We start from the raw sequence: 18,798 nt of genomic DNA on the forward strand, positions 1-18,798 counted from the left end.
ATGACACTATCATGCAGTGGTTCAGAAGCTTAATGACTTCTAAATCAACACATTTACAGATGGAAAAACAGCACACAAGGACAATCTCATATGTCAGATTACACTCAATTACACTGAACTAAAGCTACCACATTTGACATAACACAGAGTGGGAAGAAACCCCTCTATCTTCATTTTATAACACCCTACAGATTTGCCTTGCTCTGTCCCTAAGAACCCACAGCACTTGAGTTCTAGTTAATGACCAGGATACTTGGGTACTGTGTGAACACGAACACATTGTAATTACAGTAATTAGATCTGCTGTAGAAAGAATTGTGAGAAATTAAAGACTGTCCACAGTAGCATCTAATTCCCAATTAACACAAAGTAGTTGCTGCATTTGCAACCTAGGACAGACATTACCATAGCTGCAAGCTCCAGAGGGAACCGTCAGTTATATTCAGATGGGAAGCAGATGAACACATCACACTGTTTTAATCCTGGCTTTGAAAGACAGGTACCCACACATTGTCCACTTACAGACTGTGAAACAGCAATTCAGGGAGGCTCTGAGCTGCCAAAGGGAAAAGCCAATTACACAGGTTCCCCACAACCAGCATTTCACTGTGGGAACTCCTCATTCCCAACCCCATACTTTGACCATTGCTTTTTTAAATTAGCCCACAACCATGGCTGTTCTTGTCCTAATGGAGAGAGTTTCTTCTTCCTTGTTTGGGTCTCTTTCACACATATAATCAGAAAGAATTACTTTGCTTACCCTCTTACTAGTCTAACGTTTCCAGAAGGACCAAATATGAAGACAAAAGTAACAGCTTCATGAAATACAGCTCTTTTCTTCTCTTGAGCCTGACAGTCAGTTCCAAAAGCAGATTGTCATGACAACAAACAACCTGGAGGCAATCCAGCCAATTAATCTGCACAGGAAGCAGTCATCCCAATCTAAGAGAATAGTACTGCTGTTTTAAGCTTCAGAAGCCAAAATAAAGAAGAGAGAAAGCAAAAGAAACCTTACCACCCACATGAATGTGATTAGGCTGCCCTAGAGCTGCAGTGAAGAACAGCCCAGCCCTGGGCACGTGCTAGGCCCTCGGCAGCCCTTTCGTCCCACTCCCGACAGAGCAGGGGCAGGCCAGCCCCTCTCCAAGGCTCTGCTCTGAGCACAGCTGCGTTCCCAGGCTGTGATGTAGCTCAGCACGCAGAAGAGTCAGCAAGGTGATCCCCCCAACCTTTACATGTGGAGCCAAGAAAAGAGCTCATAGGTTAAGCAGAGGTATGACACAGATGAGTCTGTCACACACCACTGCTATAAACCCCTGTTTTGTTGGCATTGCTTTTGTGTGTTCTTCCTCTTCCTCTGTGAGTTGTCAAGAATATTTATCAGCTCAGGATTATTTTTTATCAGCATCTTAAACTCAGGATTATTTTATTTTCCACAAAGGACTAATTTGTCAGTGCAAGTCGATAGTAAAGTAATTGTCCTTCAATTTCACTAATTACAACTTTCTTCATATGCTGCTTTATCTCTCTTCATCTGTCCTGCTTTCTACAGGCTGAAGCACACCACATCTCCCCTGAAAATATCCACATCTCCCATATTTTTTCTACTCTGGTTTCTTAGTAGTAAGTCAGACATTAAAATGTTTAGCAACAGATGCCCAATACACACTGTTTGTTAATCTCAAGTCATTCATATATACTTCTTGTTTTATAAAATACTGTGGTATTAAGTAACAGAAAACAAAACTGAAAAACACTACCTTGTAGTGTTTTTCAGGCTAAATGATAGGTTAAAAAGAATAAAAATGTCACCATGTTTTGAGATTCTCCCAAGACTCAACACACAAAAATTTTCAAATAAAAATTTTCTTCCCTGTCTTCAGGAGAAGGGTAAGAATAAATGCTTTCATTGTAGATCTGTCCTGAAGTTAAACATATCTTTCAGGAGGTAACTGAGCAATGAAGATCTAAAGCTTTAAGCATACACAACATTTACTCATCCGGTAAACAGATAGATTCACTTCCAACTCAAGTTTTACTATCAAGCCCCCCAGGGTCCAATCCATCTCCCAGAAGTACTAAATGGATTCCCAGCAACTTCAGTGAGCACTGGATCACAGATTACAAGCGCTTCCTGCAAAAGTGTATTTTTACTAACCTGAAAAAATGCCACTCTTCTGAGCACTGAGAATGCAATGTATGCATGTGCACACTCTCTACACATTTCACTCTCACTATCTGCAGTGCTAGCCAACACAGAGCCAGCCAAGAGAATAGCATTTTCAGCTGAGCCTGTTCTGTGTTGAGTTGGTATAATATTGCAGAAGAGAATAAAACCCCTGTGCCTACCTTGAGGGCTTTCACAGCTTTCTTCATCGCTGTTGTCTTGGCAGTTATTTTGACTGTCGCACACAAAGCTTTTATCAATGCAAAGACCATTTTTACAGTGGAATCGGGCAGTAGAGCAAAGCAAGGGATTTGCTGCTGCAAAAAGAGAAAGTGAGACCTTCCATTAGGAATTCTCTTGCTCAGTCAGTTAAATAGCTGATAAGCATCAACCACAGGTCACAACTCAACAGCTGGTCAATTCGCTGAGTATGTGGGAGTAACCTGGCAATCAAAGCAGCCCTGGCTCTCTAACCAGGGAGAGCTGAAACTTCTAATTTATGCAAGATTCATTACAATTAGCAGAGATTTAGCCCACCCACAGTTGTGATAAGCCTTCTGTTCATTTTCATGAGGGCCCAATCATGATCACTGTTCCACATTTGCTCACACTGAAGACATATGGAGGGTAGAACTGCCTACCATAAACACTGCCTGTTGATTCCTATTACAGAAGGCTCAGTTTAGCTGAAGTTTCATATTATAAGACAACAATTTTGACTGAGAACTGCTAGGCAGTGGTTTATTTACCTCTGATTCTCTTCCCCATTCTCCTCACTATTTTGAATTGATATAACAGCAATGTTAAAATCTCTCAGCCTCTCACTGTTTGAATTTCAACTCCTTTTCCAGGAACAATGTTTACATCCTTCATACACGTCATAAATAACCATATCCTTCAAAACAGTCATCACTTAGCTGAGATATGCATAATTTAGCTGGTTTTAATATCTACTCATGAATCAATCTCTGTCCTTTAATACCTCTTGGCACTCTTCTCTGAACTTCAAACAGGTTTTGGTAATGGGGTGACTGAAACAGAATGCAACTTTCCAACTGAAAATTTTTAAAAGGCGGCTTAGATGCCCTGTCAAACTGCTTCTCTGCCACAATGACGAAGGGGATTTGTTTCCAAATACTAACTGGCTTCCATTTTTTTGTCTTTAAAGTAAAAGCTACATTTAATTTTTTTTAAAAATAAAGAAATAAATAAAACTTTAAGGTCTTAAAACTGCATATAACCTGCAGGAAAAATAACAAAAACTACCAATTTCTTCAGCTCCCCAAGAGTTTGTTTAGCATAAACATGCTAAAACTCCTTTGGTTTGAAACTCCTGCACACTTGCATAGCACACTGATTTTTGAGGTCACCTCAGAAGCTAAATGATTGTTCCTCTACATAAGCAGTAACTAGACATTTAGACATGCTAAAAACACCAACTGCCTTACTGGCATAGAATAATGGGGAGATCAGTAGCATGTTATCATCAGCTTTAAGGTCCCATTAGAGCTACATACTACAAGCTCACAGGAAATTGTGCCATTCCTAATGAACTCCATAAGCTGGTGCACTTTCAGTTGAGACCAGCCACTTGTCAGTCCACCACCTTAAGGATATTCAAAGCACTTTTGTCAAGTCTTATTTTTAGTCCATGTGTTCAAGCATAACCCAGAGTAATTTCCTTAGCCTTCAATGCTTCTTTGGCTTCACTTTCTCCTCAGAAATGCTGACTCCTTGCCACAGCCACACAGTCCTTGCAGGGTCCAAACCAGACTCTCCAGGACAACAACAGATGCCACCTTGAGAGGTTCACGCTGTGGAAGCACACCAACCACCAACAAGAAATGCAAGTCCTCCACCAAGCAGACAGTGACAGATCACGCTAAAGATTGCCCCTTTTGTTATCTTTGAAAACTGCTGTCTGTTGTCCTCCTCCTGACCTTCAAAAGTCATTGAAAACAAAACCTCAGCATGCCTCTGACAGGAGAATGAGCAAGTATTTTGCTGCAAGCTTTCACCTAGAGACCCATGCTTTTACCAGCTCTTGATAGTAACAACAGAGCTGCTGGATTCAACGTAACGCTTCCCTACTGCTACGCTATATCCCTGCTAGACTTACAGATACAAATGGATCTGTGTAGCCACATGCAGAGGGTTTAGCCCAAAACAAGCAGTACTTCAGATCATCTCTCTGCTACAACCTCCCTGCTGCTGTGCATTGGCAGGCATGTCTGGCTTCAAGAATCTGGCTCTCCTTCCAAGAACCTGTTTCACTAAATATACCATTATTTGCTTTTTGTTGTTTGAGAACATGTATAAACAGAGAAACTCAGATGCACTGATGACCAAATACATCATATTCTTCAGTGACATGAAACAGGCAAGTAAAAATAGAACAATTCAAATTATATTTAATATTTGTCCAATCTGAATTACATCTGAGTACAGAGAATGTGTTCAAAGCAAACATGCAGCTTAAAACTAATTTCAGGGGCTTGTAGTAACACACAGGCATTATATGCAAAGCAAGACTGAGGTGGACCTTAAAAAAAACAAACAGCAGACTAATTTTCATGAAGTGAAAAACCAAGGATCGTCTGGGTTGCAAATGACAAGGAGAATATTTGACTCAGAAATGGAAGGCTACTGAATGTTTCCTTTCTAAGTAGCATCAATCAGTTGAAATAAGCAGGAGTGCCCTCACTTGCAAGCAGGCTCCCACTTACTGCAGTTCTCCTCATCGCTGCCATCAGGACAGTCCTCGAAGCCGTTGCACCGGAAGCGGCCAATGATGCAGTGGATCCCACTGGCACAGGGGAAGAACGTGGCACCACATTTGGATTTGGCTTTTGCTGTGAGGAGAGACAGAAGTGGGCAGAGGTGAGGGAAGCAATTTACAATGGTTAGAGATCCTGTTGCAGCAGTACAGTTAAGGGTGTTCTATGCAGTGCTGTTGGCACTGATGTTAGGTGCCTTACAAGCAAATTAGTGTCTTTGTGAGACTAAGAAACACAAGAGACCATCATAAAAATATTTTTCAGGCTGCAAACACAAATAACACTGCCTTTATTTAACATGATTTATATAAAACAACCACTGTATCTCATGTTGCACAGCACAGTTATTTATAAAACATTAAATACTAACAATAGCATCAAAATGTGTTTAACATGTGATTACAGAATCTCATTATGATCTCAAGTGCTACACATTTTTTACTTTACTGCACAGCCACTTTTCCTAGCAAGAGAACACTGCCCTCAGCCATAGTAATGCAGACAGTTCCACCACGATGCTCAAGGCAAGCACCAGTTAAGTACTGCAGTATCATATCACCAGCCTAGAACAAAACAACTCCCAGCAGAAAAAGCAATTTTACAAGACAAACGGTTACATTTTTGCTTTTTCAAATTATCTCATGACTTGATAGACCACACCACAGGACACTGAAGACTTTGGACAGTCCACTCTAAAGCAAAGGCAGTCTGTGCAGGAAGGTGTGTATGGTGCAATAAGGTAACACCACTGATGGGAGAACATCAGGAAAAAAGCCAGATACAGAGCTTGCTGGCCTTTTAAGAAAATGTTTCCTACTCCTACACCAAATCTAAGGCATGCTTACAACTCACAAGTACCACAGCAAGAGGCAAGTTTTTTAATGTGGCCCTAAGGCACATCAATACACCAACCTGCACAGTTTTACAAAGCCAGGACAAGGTCAGGTACTATCAGTGTACAGACCAAAAAAAAGTATCTAATAGGGATAAACAACATTAATTTGGAAGGAATCCTCTCTTCCAGGATTAGCTACTAAGTACAGCTGTAGCAAGGCTTTCTTCAGTCACTCAGTGCATATAAATTGTTTTAAACCACAACTACAGTAATTCTCACTTGCTTTAGTGTCCTCCAAAATCAAGTTCTTGCAGTTCCTCTCTTACATGTTTTTCTTCACTTTATTAGTAGTTTTCAATTAGAATTATGAAGTAATTATGATGAAGTAAAATAAGATATATCACTAAATTGCATATATTCAACTACCGCTTTTTCTGAAGACTATCCGAGGTCCACTTGGGGAAAAGAAAGTGAGCCATTACTTTGCAGAAAAAATGATAAATTACCCTGAAGTAGCCACTGTGCTTCACACCTCTGGCTATAGAAAACCATCAGCAGAGACAAGGCCCTGCAATTCTTCACACAACTTCAAAGAGCAGCTCCTGTGTTAGAATTGAGACAGACAGATCTCAGCTAAATAATTTAATAACCTCGAGGTGTGAGGCAACACCATACCCCCAAAAATCTTTAAACAAAGGCAGCAAAACAAGCTCAGCAACAGATTCAGTGTCATCAAAGCAAACAGTCCATACTAATGCACTAACAAGCCAGCCAAGATGCTGCTGGAAGAGAGTGATAATAGCACACACATGTGAAGAGGTGCTCAATGTTTCACATGTTGTGCTTTTGTTGCTGTTTTCCTTTCTATAAGAGCTAACATCCTTCTGAAACCCCACAGTGAACACACTCCAAGTACTTCTGGACAACTTATTTTAGAGATGTATTTTGAGCCATAACAGTTCCAGAGGGGACAAAAGGAAGAAGTTCCAAGAGTTTCAAGAAGGAGAAGAAATAAGAAAAGAGGGAAGCAACTGTACTTTTGCCTCTGTTAACTTTTACTGGATCCCATTTCTCCAAGCAGGTTTACTCTCGTCACTTGGGGTCTGAATTCAGAGGCTATCAACTTTCTGGCAAATCATACTCAATGATGCTCTTGGTCCTTTTTGAAAATCTTGACTAATTAAGGCTTCAAAATTATTTACTTTTAACATTTTTAGCATAGACCATTCTCTTACTCTTGTAGCCTATCTTCCCGACAGATTTCAGACTGTGAATTGTCAAAACCAGAGCCTCTGGCCCTCTGAAGAGGTCATGCGGCTGCACATTCCTAAGCAGAGTGAACGTGCAGCCAGAAGTGGCGGTGAGCTGTGCATGAACCCCATTTCAGGCATGACAGGAACAGGTCACAACATCCTGGGCTGCTCTGGCCCCAGAGGGTACAAAGCACATCTGGGACATTGCCTTGAGCTACCACAGTAAAGCCATAAGTAATATTTAATGTTTGGCCACACCTGGAAGAAAATCATGCTGGAATGACCAGGAACAAAATCAAGAGCTCTTTCTTCTGTATAAAACATATAGATACCCCACCAAAAAAGAGGGAGAAACTGTTCAGGACAATTATCTAAGATAAGTATTACTTAGATAGTTATACAATATTTAGTTAAACATTTTATGCCCAGACATCTTTCTATCTTCTCCTTGGGAGACAGCTGCCAGAGCACAAGAAAATTCTGGTTTAGAATAACTGTTCATAAAAAACCACATACTAGTAACCACAGACCAAAAACAAACAAGGAACTAAACACCTTCAAATTATCTCTAAGTTTCCCTTTTCTATAGTCCACTAGTTTTGTTTTGTTTTTTACTGAAGAGAAGGAAAAAATAACAAACAAAACTCAAATTCAATTCTCAATATTTGCAACAGACATAACATATAAACCAATCCCAATTCAAACTCACACTTATATTAGAGACTCTAGGAATATAAAAGAGCATTTCAACCACCAAGGTGATTCACAAGTCAGTCAGTCGCTTACTAGACACAAGTCTTTCTCCCAAACAGAACTTAGTTTTCCAAGTTCCAATTCCAGACACAAAATGCATTTTTCATATGCTGTACACAAATGCAGAAAAAATTAGAAACCAGTAAAGGCTAAGTCCAAGTCATGTCCCCTGACTCTGGAGAACTCCACTGAAGAATTTCAGCTTTATTTTCAATTTGACATCTTTCTTGTCCCCTGGCATAGTTTTCCCAAGGTTTTCAAGTAAGTGTTTTTTTGGTCACTGCTCATAAAGTTCCTATGGAAAGGACAATAATTTCTTCCAGAGCAGAAATCTACCTTCCCATTCTGCAGGATCTCTGGAAATACTCTAAACACGAAGGGCTATCATTTTCCTCAGGTCTTTGGCACCCTAAAAAGTAACAGATACATATACCAGGATCATGACAGCCTATAGCACATTCAAGTCATGTGCTGCACTATCCCAGCATTCCTCTGCAATTCCAGCTCCCATTACGTGACTGTTACAAAAAGAGTTTTCTTCTCCTTTGCTCATCATTGTGTCTCCTACTGCACAGGTTAAGAGTTTTCAGACAGATCTGTATGTGAGAAGCTTTATATTTATCTAACAGCAGCTATCTATTTGGCTATTTCAGCCTCAATAAGCTTTCAAGAACAGCACTGTCTTTGCAATCTATATTCTTCTCTGCTACGCTTGGTTGAAACAGGCTCAGGGTAATCAAGAATTACAGGGGTATCTGGAAATGACAGAAGAGAAGTGAAAAAATGAACAGGTACATGTGGATTGTTTGACCTTATTTATCCAAGGTATTACAACCAGCTAAAGGAAAGGGAAGGGAGGAAGATGGTTGTTTTTAAAGGAACTTGCAGGCAAGTCCCCTTGAACCCATGTCTCCAGAAAGGAAGAAACCGAGAGACCACACACTGGACAGGAAGGGGAGAAATACAGCAAGAAAGCACAGAGCAACTTACAAAACTGTCACTCTGGATTCAAAATAACAAGTACAAAATACACCCCAAAAAACTGCCATTCAACCAATTTGTGAGCCTATGTCAAAAAAGAATCAATTCACTCCAGTTCCACTCTTCATTTGTTACCTGCTCATAGCAGAAGCGACCCATGACTGGAAGATTAATGTGAATCTGTATTTACATTACACAAAAGGGAATTGCCGTGGTATTTAAAAAGAGGCGTCAGTGAGCTACCATGAACTTGAGGAGCCTCCTATGACTCCATCACCCATGGGAAGAAATTGCTCTTCACTAAAATATTCTTTTCATCTCTTAAAATTGAAACATGAAGCAAATGGTGAAGGATGGTGGCAGAGGGCTGCTGGCCACAGTACAAGTTTGCCAAATGTTCCCTCCAGGTTGCTTTGCTTAAGTTAAAAAAAACTATTTTGGCAGTTGTACGTGCAAGTGCGTGAAGTCGCTCCTTATGCTTCACAGAACCTAATCCTCCCACCCTCTACTTTCAAACTCTAAAAAAACACTAACTTCCCATCAGGACCAGTAGTACACTCCACTGACAATGTGACAGTTTGCAGGCATAGCTCTACAGCAGTAACAGAAAAACATTTTGCTATCTTTAGGATCCCAAGTGTGAAACTGTACTATTTTTAAAAACGTGTAATCCGTTTTATTATTTCTCAGCATAGATGCACAATAGCAGAGAAAAGAAATCAGATTTGGCAATACTATGTAAAGCCTTATGCTGTATACAGATAACACTCTTGAATAAAAGCAATTTTCATAGTCACAGCTACAATGACTTGGAACCTGATTAGAAGGTTACAACTGATCTGCAACGGGCAGGTGATTTTTCTTTTCATAGATAAAGCAGCAAAGACATCAAATGTATTTTATAATTAACAGTATTAACTGTAAGTTTAACAAGACCAAGTGCAAAGTGCTGCACCTGGGTCAAGGAAAACCCTGATATGAAAACAGGCTGGAGGGTGAATGGACTGAGAGCAGCCCTGCCAAGAAGGACTTGGGGATTCTGACGGATGAGACTGGACATGACCCAGCAATGTGCACCTGTGGCCCAGAATGTCAAATGCATCCTCAGCAGCAACCAAAGCAGTGTGGCCAGCAGGGCAATGGAGGGCATTCTGCCTCTTTACTCTGTCCTTGTGAGACCTCTGGAGTACTGCATCCAGCTCTGGGGATCTCAGCATAGGAGGGACACATTGATCTGTTAGAGGGAGAGCAGAGAATGGATCACAGAGCTGGAGCACTTCTCCTATGCGACCAGGCTGAGAGAGTTGGGGTTGCTCAGCCTGATGAAGAGAAGGCTCTGGAGTGACTTTACCGTGACCCTTCTGTAGCTGAAGGGGATCTACAAGAAAGCTGGAGAGGGACTATTTACAAGAGCATGTGGTGACAGCACTTGAGCTGAAAGGGAGTAGTAGATTTAGATTGGATACAAGGAATAAATTATTTAATGTGAGGATGGTGAGGCACTGAAACAAGTTGCTCAGAGAAGCTGCAGATGCCTCACCCCTGGAAGTGTTCAAGGCCATGTTGGATGGGGTTCTGAGCAATCTGGTCTAGAGAAAGGTATTCCTGCACATGGACAGGAGGAGTGGAACTAGAAGATCTTTAAGATCCTCTCCAACCCGAACCGTTCTGTGATTCTATGACTGTTACTGTTGAGCCAGCTTATCGACACCTCAAGTATTTCACAGGTAGTTATAGTGAACTAGGCACTAATTACTGAGTGCAACATGCAAAGACCACACAGCAGGCACCCCACACATGTGGCCAGTAGACAAGCTTATTTCCTTTTAACTTTACAAACATTTCAGTTTTAAAATGTTTCTCAATTATTTTGTAATCTGAAGTGAGGAAACAGGATGCAGCAGATACAACATACAGACAGAAGTAAGCTACAGAGAACCTGAGCATCTTTGAACTAAATTGTTGCCTTAGAACCTCTCCAAGCAGCAATCAAGTAACTTTATGCTGCTTCACAGCTATGCATCTCAACATTACAAAAACTCAACAACCGATAATGATTTATTCAGCTAATCAAAACTTGATTACTTGCATGCGACAAGAGCAACTCTCCAGACAGAAACCACTGCGTGCAGATGCTGCATTATTGCACAGACATCAGTATTTTCCTGACTTTGATTATACACCACCTTAAAACTCCTCTGTTGTGGGTAATTTTAGTTAGGGATGTTACAGCCACATCAGACAGCACTGTAAAACCAGATTCTTTTGATGAATGCATGGTGAGATGCAGCATTTCAGTAAAGGCTTTACATGAAGGAGATAAGGGTTTCAACTTTAATTTACAAAGAAGGACTGATTTGACAACAACATGTAACACAAGCTGGATAGCACCAGGATCTGATTCCTTTCACCCCAAGAACTGATATAAACCCTAACTCTGTTAACACAGTTATTTTGCATCAGTTAACTGCTGTTTGGACCCTACAGTATTTTCAGTTCTGTTTCCAATGGGAAAGCCACTGAAGGCAAATGCATCATTTGTTGGTTCACAGAGCTCTGGAACAGGGCTGTCCTGCAGAACAACACAAGTTTCACTTCCTCTGCTTGCTGTCTCCTATCTAGAAAAAAAGCTAGCACTTGAGTAATATTGTCAGTATAAAATGCACTCAACAGCCCACTATGTCAGAACTTCTCCAATTCAAAACTAAACAACTATTTAAGTTACTGAGTTATGATACAAAACACAGCCAACTGCAGAGCATTCACTGCACCTATAAAAAGCCCTTGGGTCACTCTTGCTTTTGCTCCCTGTTTAACAAGGCAGGTGAAAGAGCTGCTATTCTTAAACTGCTAATGCAAACATTATTAAAAAAGAGCCTAAGATGTGCTTTATTTTAAAGGAAGCAATTTTATGGGTTTTTAAGTAGTGAAATTAGCCCAGTAGGAAGCATCAGAGGTTGCCTCCAATACAGTAAACTATCAACCACTTACATGAGTAATATTTACACTGTAGTTAGCAGTAAGAGAGAAAGGACAATGCTAAAGCAAAAAAAAAGTCAAAAGTCTGCTGCCATGAAGAGTATATGGCTTCCTTCTAAAAAAAATGAAAAAAGAAAGCACTTCAGAGCTGAATTACTATGAGTCGGTAGCCTTTAATTCTTGCCAGACAGTAAGGCCCTAAAGTAATCTTTCATGGTCTAGGAGTCTATGTTTTAGTCCTTCAAAATCGCCACAAAGCAGAGATGTCAGAGGAGAGCATGGACAAAAATCTTGGTTTTCAGACATTCAGTAAACCAGTTTCTCACTAAGAGAAGTATTTTAGAAGTTACTGCTCACTAAGCAACCCAAACAATAACATCATACTGAAGGACAAAGTGAGCACAGTTTCAGAGCTGTTAACTTACTCCGGATGCAAACAGGCAGGACAGAACACCACCCTTAAGGCACTTCAGTAGCAGTACTCCTCAGGAACAACTGTGTGCCTGATGGGCTACAATCCCTCATTCTATTCTGGGATACTACCTACCTGTTCTTTTTCTTTCAGTTGTGCCACTGATTCCATCCAACTGTTAAACCTGTCCAATCCCAAGTTCTCCAACCAGGCTATTTACAGACCTCCATCAAGAGGATTAAATAATTAGCACCACAAACCCTTTTGATCTCCCTTCATAAAAAGCTATCAAACATAAGCAGCTATTGCACTTGCCCTTACTCATGTGTAATTGAGCTTCAAATGAAACATTCACCATGGTCACTTAATTACAAATCTTATTATAACTACTAAGTATTTGGTTGCTTAATCATGAGTAAAATAAGAGCTAATTTCAGTTTGATATTCCAAGTTTGAGAGCAGTCTGAGTAAGTGGCAAAAAGATCAGCAGCTGTCTTACAGCATCTTCCCATTTAATGCTGATGCTCATTTCATGCACTGTTTAATATCCAGCTTTGCTTAATAATTCTGATGTTTTTTACCTACCTGCAAGAAATATTCCAGGTCAACCTGGAGATGACAGGAAGCAGCAAAAAACACAGGAAGAGACTTAAAAGCACTCATTGATTTTGAGATGCAACTAGAAGTCCAGAGGCCTTCCATGTGTATATGTGCATCTATTACAAAACATTACAAAACCTTCATTGAGAAATTCCTAGCTTTCTGCTATATATTCTAGTTATCTAGAAAAAGAGGTGTTAATTTCATTAGATTTTTTCACAAATTATTACTGGGTTCTAAATAAGAATGAGACATCTAAAGACTGGTTTGCTGGAATCCTAGCACATGACAATGCTTATTAACATTAATACACAAAATCTACTGACAGCAGCTTTTCATTGCCGTGACCCTTTCAGGATGCTAATTCTGGTAGAATGCTTCTCTCTTCCTAAGTTCAGGTCCTGCTGTTAGATTTTCTCCTTCCATAAACTAACACATTCCCCACCAAAAGTTGTCAATATAAAAAATAATTCCTATTTATCACTGGAGGGGTATCGGGGATGGAGGAAGGTGATACAGAAACTCTATCACCAGAAGGCATGAAAAGACACTTTATTGTTAGAAATCTATAGTTCTTAGAGAAACAATGGGGGACTTAAGACCTGATTGGCCTTTAGGAATCTTCTCTCACACTATTGGTGAACTATGAATAGCACACTCTGGAGAACCATATCTCTAAACAACGGTTACAGAAAGAATCATACCTCTAAACAATGGTTACAGAAAGAGAGATAATAATTGCTTTCATTCTTTCCTCTAAGTTTCCCAGGCTCAGCCAGTGAGAAATTATCTCTATTCTTTCTTCAACCAAACGGAGAATATCCACACCTATTTATCATCCTTTAAGGGATCCACCTGTTTAGAAGAGGCAAGGGGATCTTTGGCAGACTGGCCAACTCAGTGAGCAGGCATTAAACTGAAGGACTCAGGGTGTGAGGTCCAAAGTGGCAACATTCACTACATCACATCCAGCTGGGGAATAAGCCAGGCCAACCACAGCAACAACAAATGTTCCTGATCTGACTACCAAGATGAGATCCAGAAGGAAAACCATCTCAAGGGTGTCCATGGCTTTGGCAGATCCTCCTGCATCCCTTTCCCCAGGAAAACCTGCAGGAACCATTACCTCTCTGAAATGCCTGTACACCAACACACAGCACAGGGAAAAACCAGGCAGAATCAGAGATCTGTGTGCACATTCTCTGCAGTTACAGAGACATGGTGGGATAGCTCACATGACTGGAATGCTGTCCTGGATGGCTGCATCTTTTTAGGAAAGACAGGCCAGCAATGTGAGGTGCTGGAACTGCTCTTTATGTGAGAGAGCAGCTGGGATGTATCGAGCTCTGCCTCGGGCTGGGTGAGGAACCAGACAAGAGCTGGCAGGTAAGAAGGCAACACGAAAGGGACAACATGGGTGACACTTGAGTGGGTGTTTGTTACAGGCCACCCTGTCAGGAAGGGAAAGTCAATGAGGAATTCTCCAGTCAGCTGGAAGGAGCCTCACAGTCACAGGCTCTGGTGCTCATGGGGAACTTCAGCCACTCTGATCTCTGCTGGAGAAACAACTTGTGGGCAGGCAGGAGCCCAGGAGGCCCCTGCAGAGCACTGATGGTAAGGTTTTGACACAGGTGGTGGAGGAGCCATTGAGGAGAGGTGTGCTGCTAGACCTTGTACTGACAAACAAGGAAGGACTGGCTGGGGATGTGAAGACTTGGGGCAGCCTTGACTGCAGTGACCATGAGATGGTGGAATTCAAGATCCTGAGTGAAGGAAGCCAGGCAGTAACTGGAATTACAGCCTGGACTACATGAGAGCTAACTTTGGCATTCTCAAGGCCAAAGGAATCCGGAGGAGAATCCTATGAGTTATGGCCCTAGAAGGTAGGAAGGTCCAAGAGAACTGGTTAATACTCAAGTAGTGCTTCCTCCAACCTCCAGATTGTTTAATTTCTTATTCATAGGGATGCACCAAAGGGGGCAGGTGCATCCCTATGAGTAAGAAATCAAGTGAAGAGGACAAAAGACCTGCATGAATGAGCAAGGAGATTCTGGCAAACCTCAAACAAAAAGAAATGGTATCGAATGTGGAAAAAGGGACAAGTCACTTGGGAGGAACACAGGAACACTGTCAGAGTAGACAGGGAAAGCTATAAGAAGAGCTAAGGTCCATTTAGAATTAATGGACAATGGATGTCAAGGACACCAAGAAGGGCTTCTTCAAGTACATCAATAGCAAAAGGAAGGCCAGGGAAAATTTGGGTCCACCCATTTGGGAATGAAGTGGGTGCCCTGGTGACAAAGAATACAGAGAAGGCTGAGATACTGAATGCCTTCTTTGCCTCAATCTTTGCTAAGGGCAACCCTTGGGAATCCTAAACCATGAAGGCAAGAGAGAAAGTCTGGTTTTCCCTTGGCTGAGGAAGAACAGGTAGGAGATCAGGCACACCTGGCACACACAAATCCATGGACCCCAATGTGAAATGATGCTACTGCTAAGCCATTCTCTATCGCCTCTGAATGATCATGGAGAGCAAGAGAGCTACCTGAGCACTAGATGAAAGCCAATGCCACTCTACCTTGCCTTGGTGAGGCTGGGTTGGGAGGAATCTGTCCAGAGCTAGTGCTGCTCAGAGAAGTTCTATAGTCTCCTCCTCTGGAGATATTAAAAAAGCCACATGAACACGATCCTGTGCAATTGGCTGCAGGTATACCTGCTTTAGCAGAGGAGTTTGACTATGACCAGCCTCACCCCCATGCACCTTGTATTCCCTCACCTAGGGTTGGGCTTATTCTTAGCATTTGGGTTAAGCCTAGTTTGTATCAACCATTTGTCTGTCTTTGTACACATCCATTTGCAGCAGAGGCTTGTCATCACCTCCACAACCACACACAGACAATGACCAAAGTTCACAGCCACCTAACCCTCTGGTAAGTACTTTGAGCCTTATCACAGACACTCCACACTTCCCAAAGTAGCAGACAGAGGTTCAATGAACTGAAGACTACAAGTTCAGCTGTAATACTTTTGAATTGTGTTACAATCATAAGGTTGTAACAAAATCCTCAGATATGAAAAAGTGATTTCAATGCTGGAATTCCCTTTTTAGTATTTTTTGGGTTTACTTAGTTTTTTTTTTAAGTGCCAGGTCACTAAATCACTTACATGCAAATAATGAATACTTATCTTCTCTAAAAACGAGTGAGCTTTGATACAAGACCACTTCACAGCTACTTAGCTCACACTGCCTATAAACTGTTCACTAGAAAGACAGAATACGACTTTTCAGCAACAGTATCTTCTCAAAGCTGGCTAGGAACTGCAGACTGCAGCAGCTGAGATGCCTTCAACTTTATATATGATAGGACAATCCAAAAACTTGTTGCAGGTATGCAATGCTGGATCTTAATCCCAGGAATCTGAAAGCATCTCTTCTAAATATCACCCTGCCCTGCCCCTCATCTTCTGTAGAATTACTCTTAGTCTACACCTAGCTTTAACTGATGCTTTAAGCATAATTTTCTGGGGCCACTGAATATTAATTCAAAGTCAGTAGTCTTTACTGGTGGGTAGGATTAGTCCTGCCCAAGTCATGGCCCACTGCTGTATTTCTAGATCTCAACTGGTTTAGACAATCCCTTCTGAATGAGGCAGACATTTCTATTTTCTTTTCTAGCAAAACACCACATCTCATTCTTCAGTGCACTGAGCTCTGCTTGTTGAACTGAAAGCCTAGTATTTAAAAGGATGAGAGCCAGAGTTACTTTGTGCCCTTTGTTCCTGTACATGAAAGCCAATCATCAGACTGACCCTGCTAAGTGGTTAAATCCAAGCAAAATGTCTTCAGCTGTAATAACTGCACTGTCATAATAAGCACCTATTAAATACCTTATAAAGATTGTAGCACTCATTGTCTTTACAAATTTTTTTTCCTCTGTCTTTAAAAGTAGCTATTAAAGCTGGTTACTTATTCTCAGCAGTGTGGAAGTCATGATTTTAACTGCTCTCAGAGCAAACCTTAACAAGTTGAGAACACACATCTAAATTCAGACTGTCACCAGAATGATTTGAGTTGTTAGTAATGACCATTTAGTACTAAAATTTGCCTTTGCCTCTATTGTAATTTTGGGATTTAAAAAGGGAAAAGCACACAATGTATCTTAGTCTATCAACTTGTGAACTTCCTATAGAGCAGTCTCAAAGCATGCTCTTGGATTGAGGGCAAACCCCATGATTTACCTTTGTTTTTTGTTTTTTTTTTTTTTTAAAGCAGCAAACAGCAACAAATCTAAAGGCCACCTCCAGAAATATACCCTACATCAAAGAGGGCAGGACAAGGCAGTCTGACAGTCCTCATTTGAGGCTTCCAAGCATATGACAGGGCTTTGAAGCTGTTGCAGCCCCCACTCAAACCACCTTCTTCCTACTGCAGCCCGTGCCAGCAAGTGTAGGAGGTTCTTGCACTCAAGAGTTTCTCCAATGACAAACTTCCTCAGACTTGACTTTAGTTCCAGTGGGATTTTTTCTTTTTCAAAAAACTTTCCAGCCCTCAGATGCAGTTGTTAAAAAAGTACCTCTTTTGTAGAAACTGAATGCAATTAAGTCAGTTAAAATTCACCTGAGAAAAAACCCTAGCTAATCTGCTTTTGTTCTCCAAGAGTTTCAGTTTCCCAAATGAAAGGGTTTAGAGCACAGTAAAATATTCTTCACATGATCTAGGAAACCCGGGCTACTAATTGCAGAGCGTGGGTTTCATTTGGCATTCCTGTGAAAAGACTCTTTCTCTCTCTCCCAGAGCCGTGTGTAGCTGATCATTACGAACCCGTGGCCTCGCTACTCCTCAGCGTAGGGAGCTCAACACCTGTTGCAAGTGAACGCCAGAGGGAGCAGTAAACATTTGTCTGGTAAGAGAGCTTCATATTGGAGATGAAAAAAACAAGGAAAAAAAGGTACAGCAAACCTCGGGGAAACTTAAAAATGGTTACTATGTGCTGCACTTTCAAACTACACTATACTGCTAATCCAGTTTAAGTCCTCACCAGTGCAGAGACAATGAAGATTTAGAGCAAGCATGCAGATACAAACACTTTGCATGATGCAGACTTAGTTGTGCCACATCTCCCACCCCAGCATTCCACACCCCGATGACACCTGATCTATAAAATCTTCTGAGACTATAAAGCATTTATACAAAATCCTGTGTGCACTGAGATAGATTAAATGGAAATGCAAACATATTCAACATAGGAAAGAGACACAGAATGGAACGTGACAAAATAGGTCATGTTTACTATACATAAACACACAGTTCCAACTCTACAGGGTAAAAGCAAGAACATAGTTTAAAGACATACAAGAGAAGATGAAATCAAAGATTAATATGTTAGCATGTCAGCAATTAACAAATAATTACAGGACTATCTCAAATATTATTCTATGTACCTGACAAAGACAGTTAAAAATGCTTCTGCATTCTTGCAAAACCAGCAACAGAAGCATGGCCACAAGCATAACCAGAACACATTCCCACCTCCCACCTTCATCCTTGCAACTATGGCATGCAGCCTACCAGGTGTAGAAGTTCCTACAGTGCTTGTCACCAGACCCTGGCTTCAGCAGGGGTACCAAGGGATTAAACTTCCTGACACAAATGGAAATGTTCTTACCAGATCTACTGGACACTTGGATTAAACTGGTTTCTCAGATTGCCCAAATACAAGACACACTATTCAGGACCTTGAGAGTTAGCCTGCTGCTGTGAAAGTGCAGAAAAGCTTGGCTCACCACACCATGCTGAGTGCAACCCAGGATTGCAGGTATGACAAAACCTTCAGTTCTGATTGCACTGAGTTCCCTGCAAGCACATGTGTCTCAGGCAGAGAGACAGAACTGACCTTTAGCGGAAGCCTGCTTGGCAGGTGGCTTCAATACCTGTCTGGGGAATCCTAATTATAATGGACCATTTTCATGCAGCACTTCATTTAATAAAGATATTCTCCCCCATGGAGGAGACTTGCTCTGTCTGAAGGACGATCAGAGAT

At 41.2% G+C, this 18,798-nt stretch overlaps 1 protein-coding gene across 5 annotated transcripts in view; it reads right to left on the bottom strand.

The window, feature by feature from the left end:
• Positions 1 to 18,798, bottom strand: part of LDLRAD3 (low density lipoprotein receptor class A domain containing 3) — a 108,098-nt gene that overhangs the window by 49,278 nt on the left and 40,022 nt on the right. For 4 of the 5 annotated variants that reach the window (XM_071427611.1, XM_071427610.1, XM_071427614.1 and 1 more), the window contains exons 3-4: positions 4,894 to 5,019; positions 2,350 to 2,484 (exon numbers count right to left, since the gene is read on the bottom strand). In XM_071427611.1, the coding sequence (XP_071283712.1) occupies positions 2,350 to 2,484; positions 4,894 to 5,019 (261 nt within the window). The remainder of the gene's footprint in view (positions 1 to 2,349; positions 2,485 to 4,893; positions 5,020 to 18,798) is intronic. The other variant, XM_071427612.1, reaches the window with a different exon arrangement.

This window comes from Agelaius tricolor, unplaced genomic scaffold, assembly GCF_023055355.1.
Source record: "Agelaius tricolor isolate 1412-34295 unplaced genomic scaffold, bAgeTri1.0.p SCAF_5, whole genome shotgun sequence".
NCBI classification, from domain to species: domain Eukaryota; kingdom Metazoa; phylum Chordata; class Aves; order Passeriformes; family Icteridae; genus Agelaius; species Agelaius tricolor.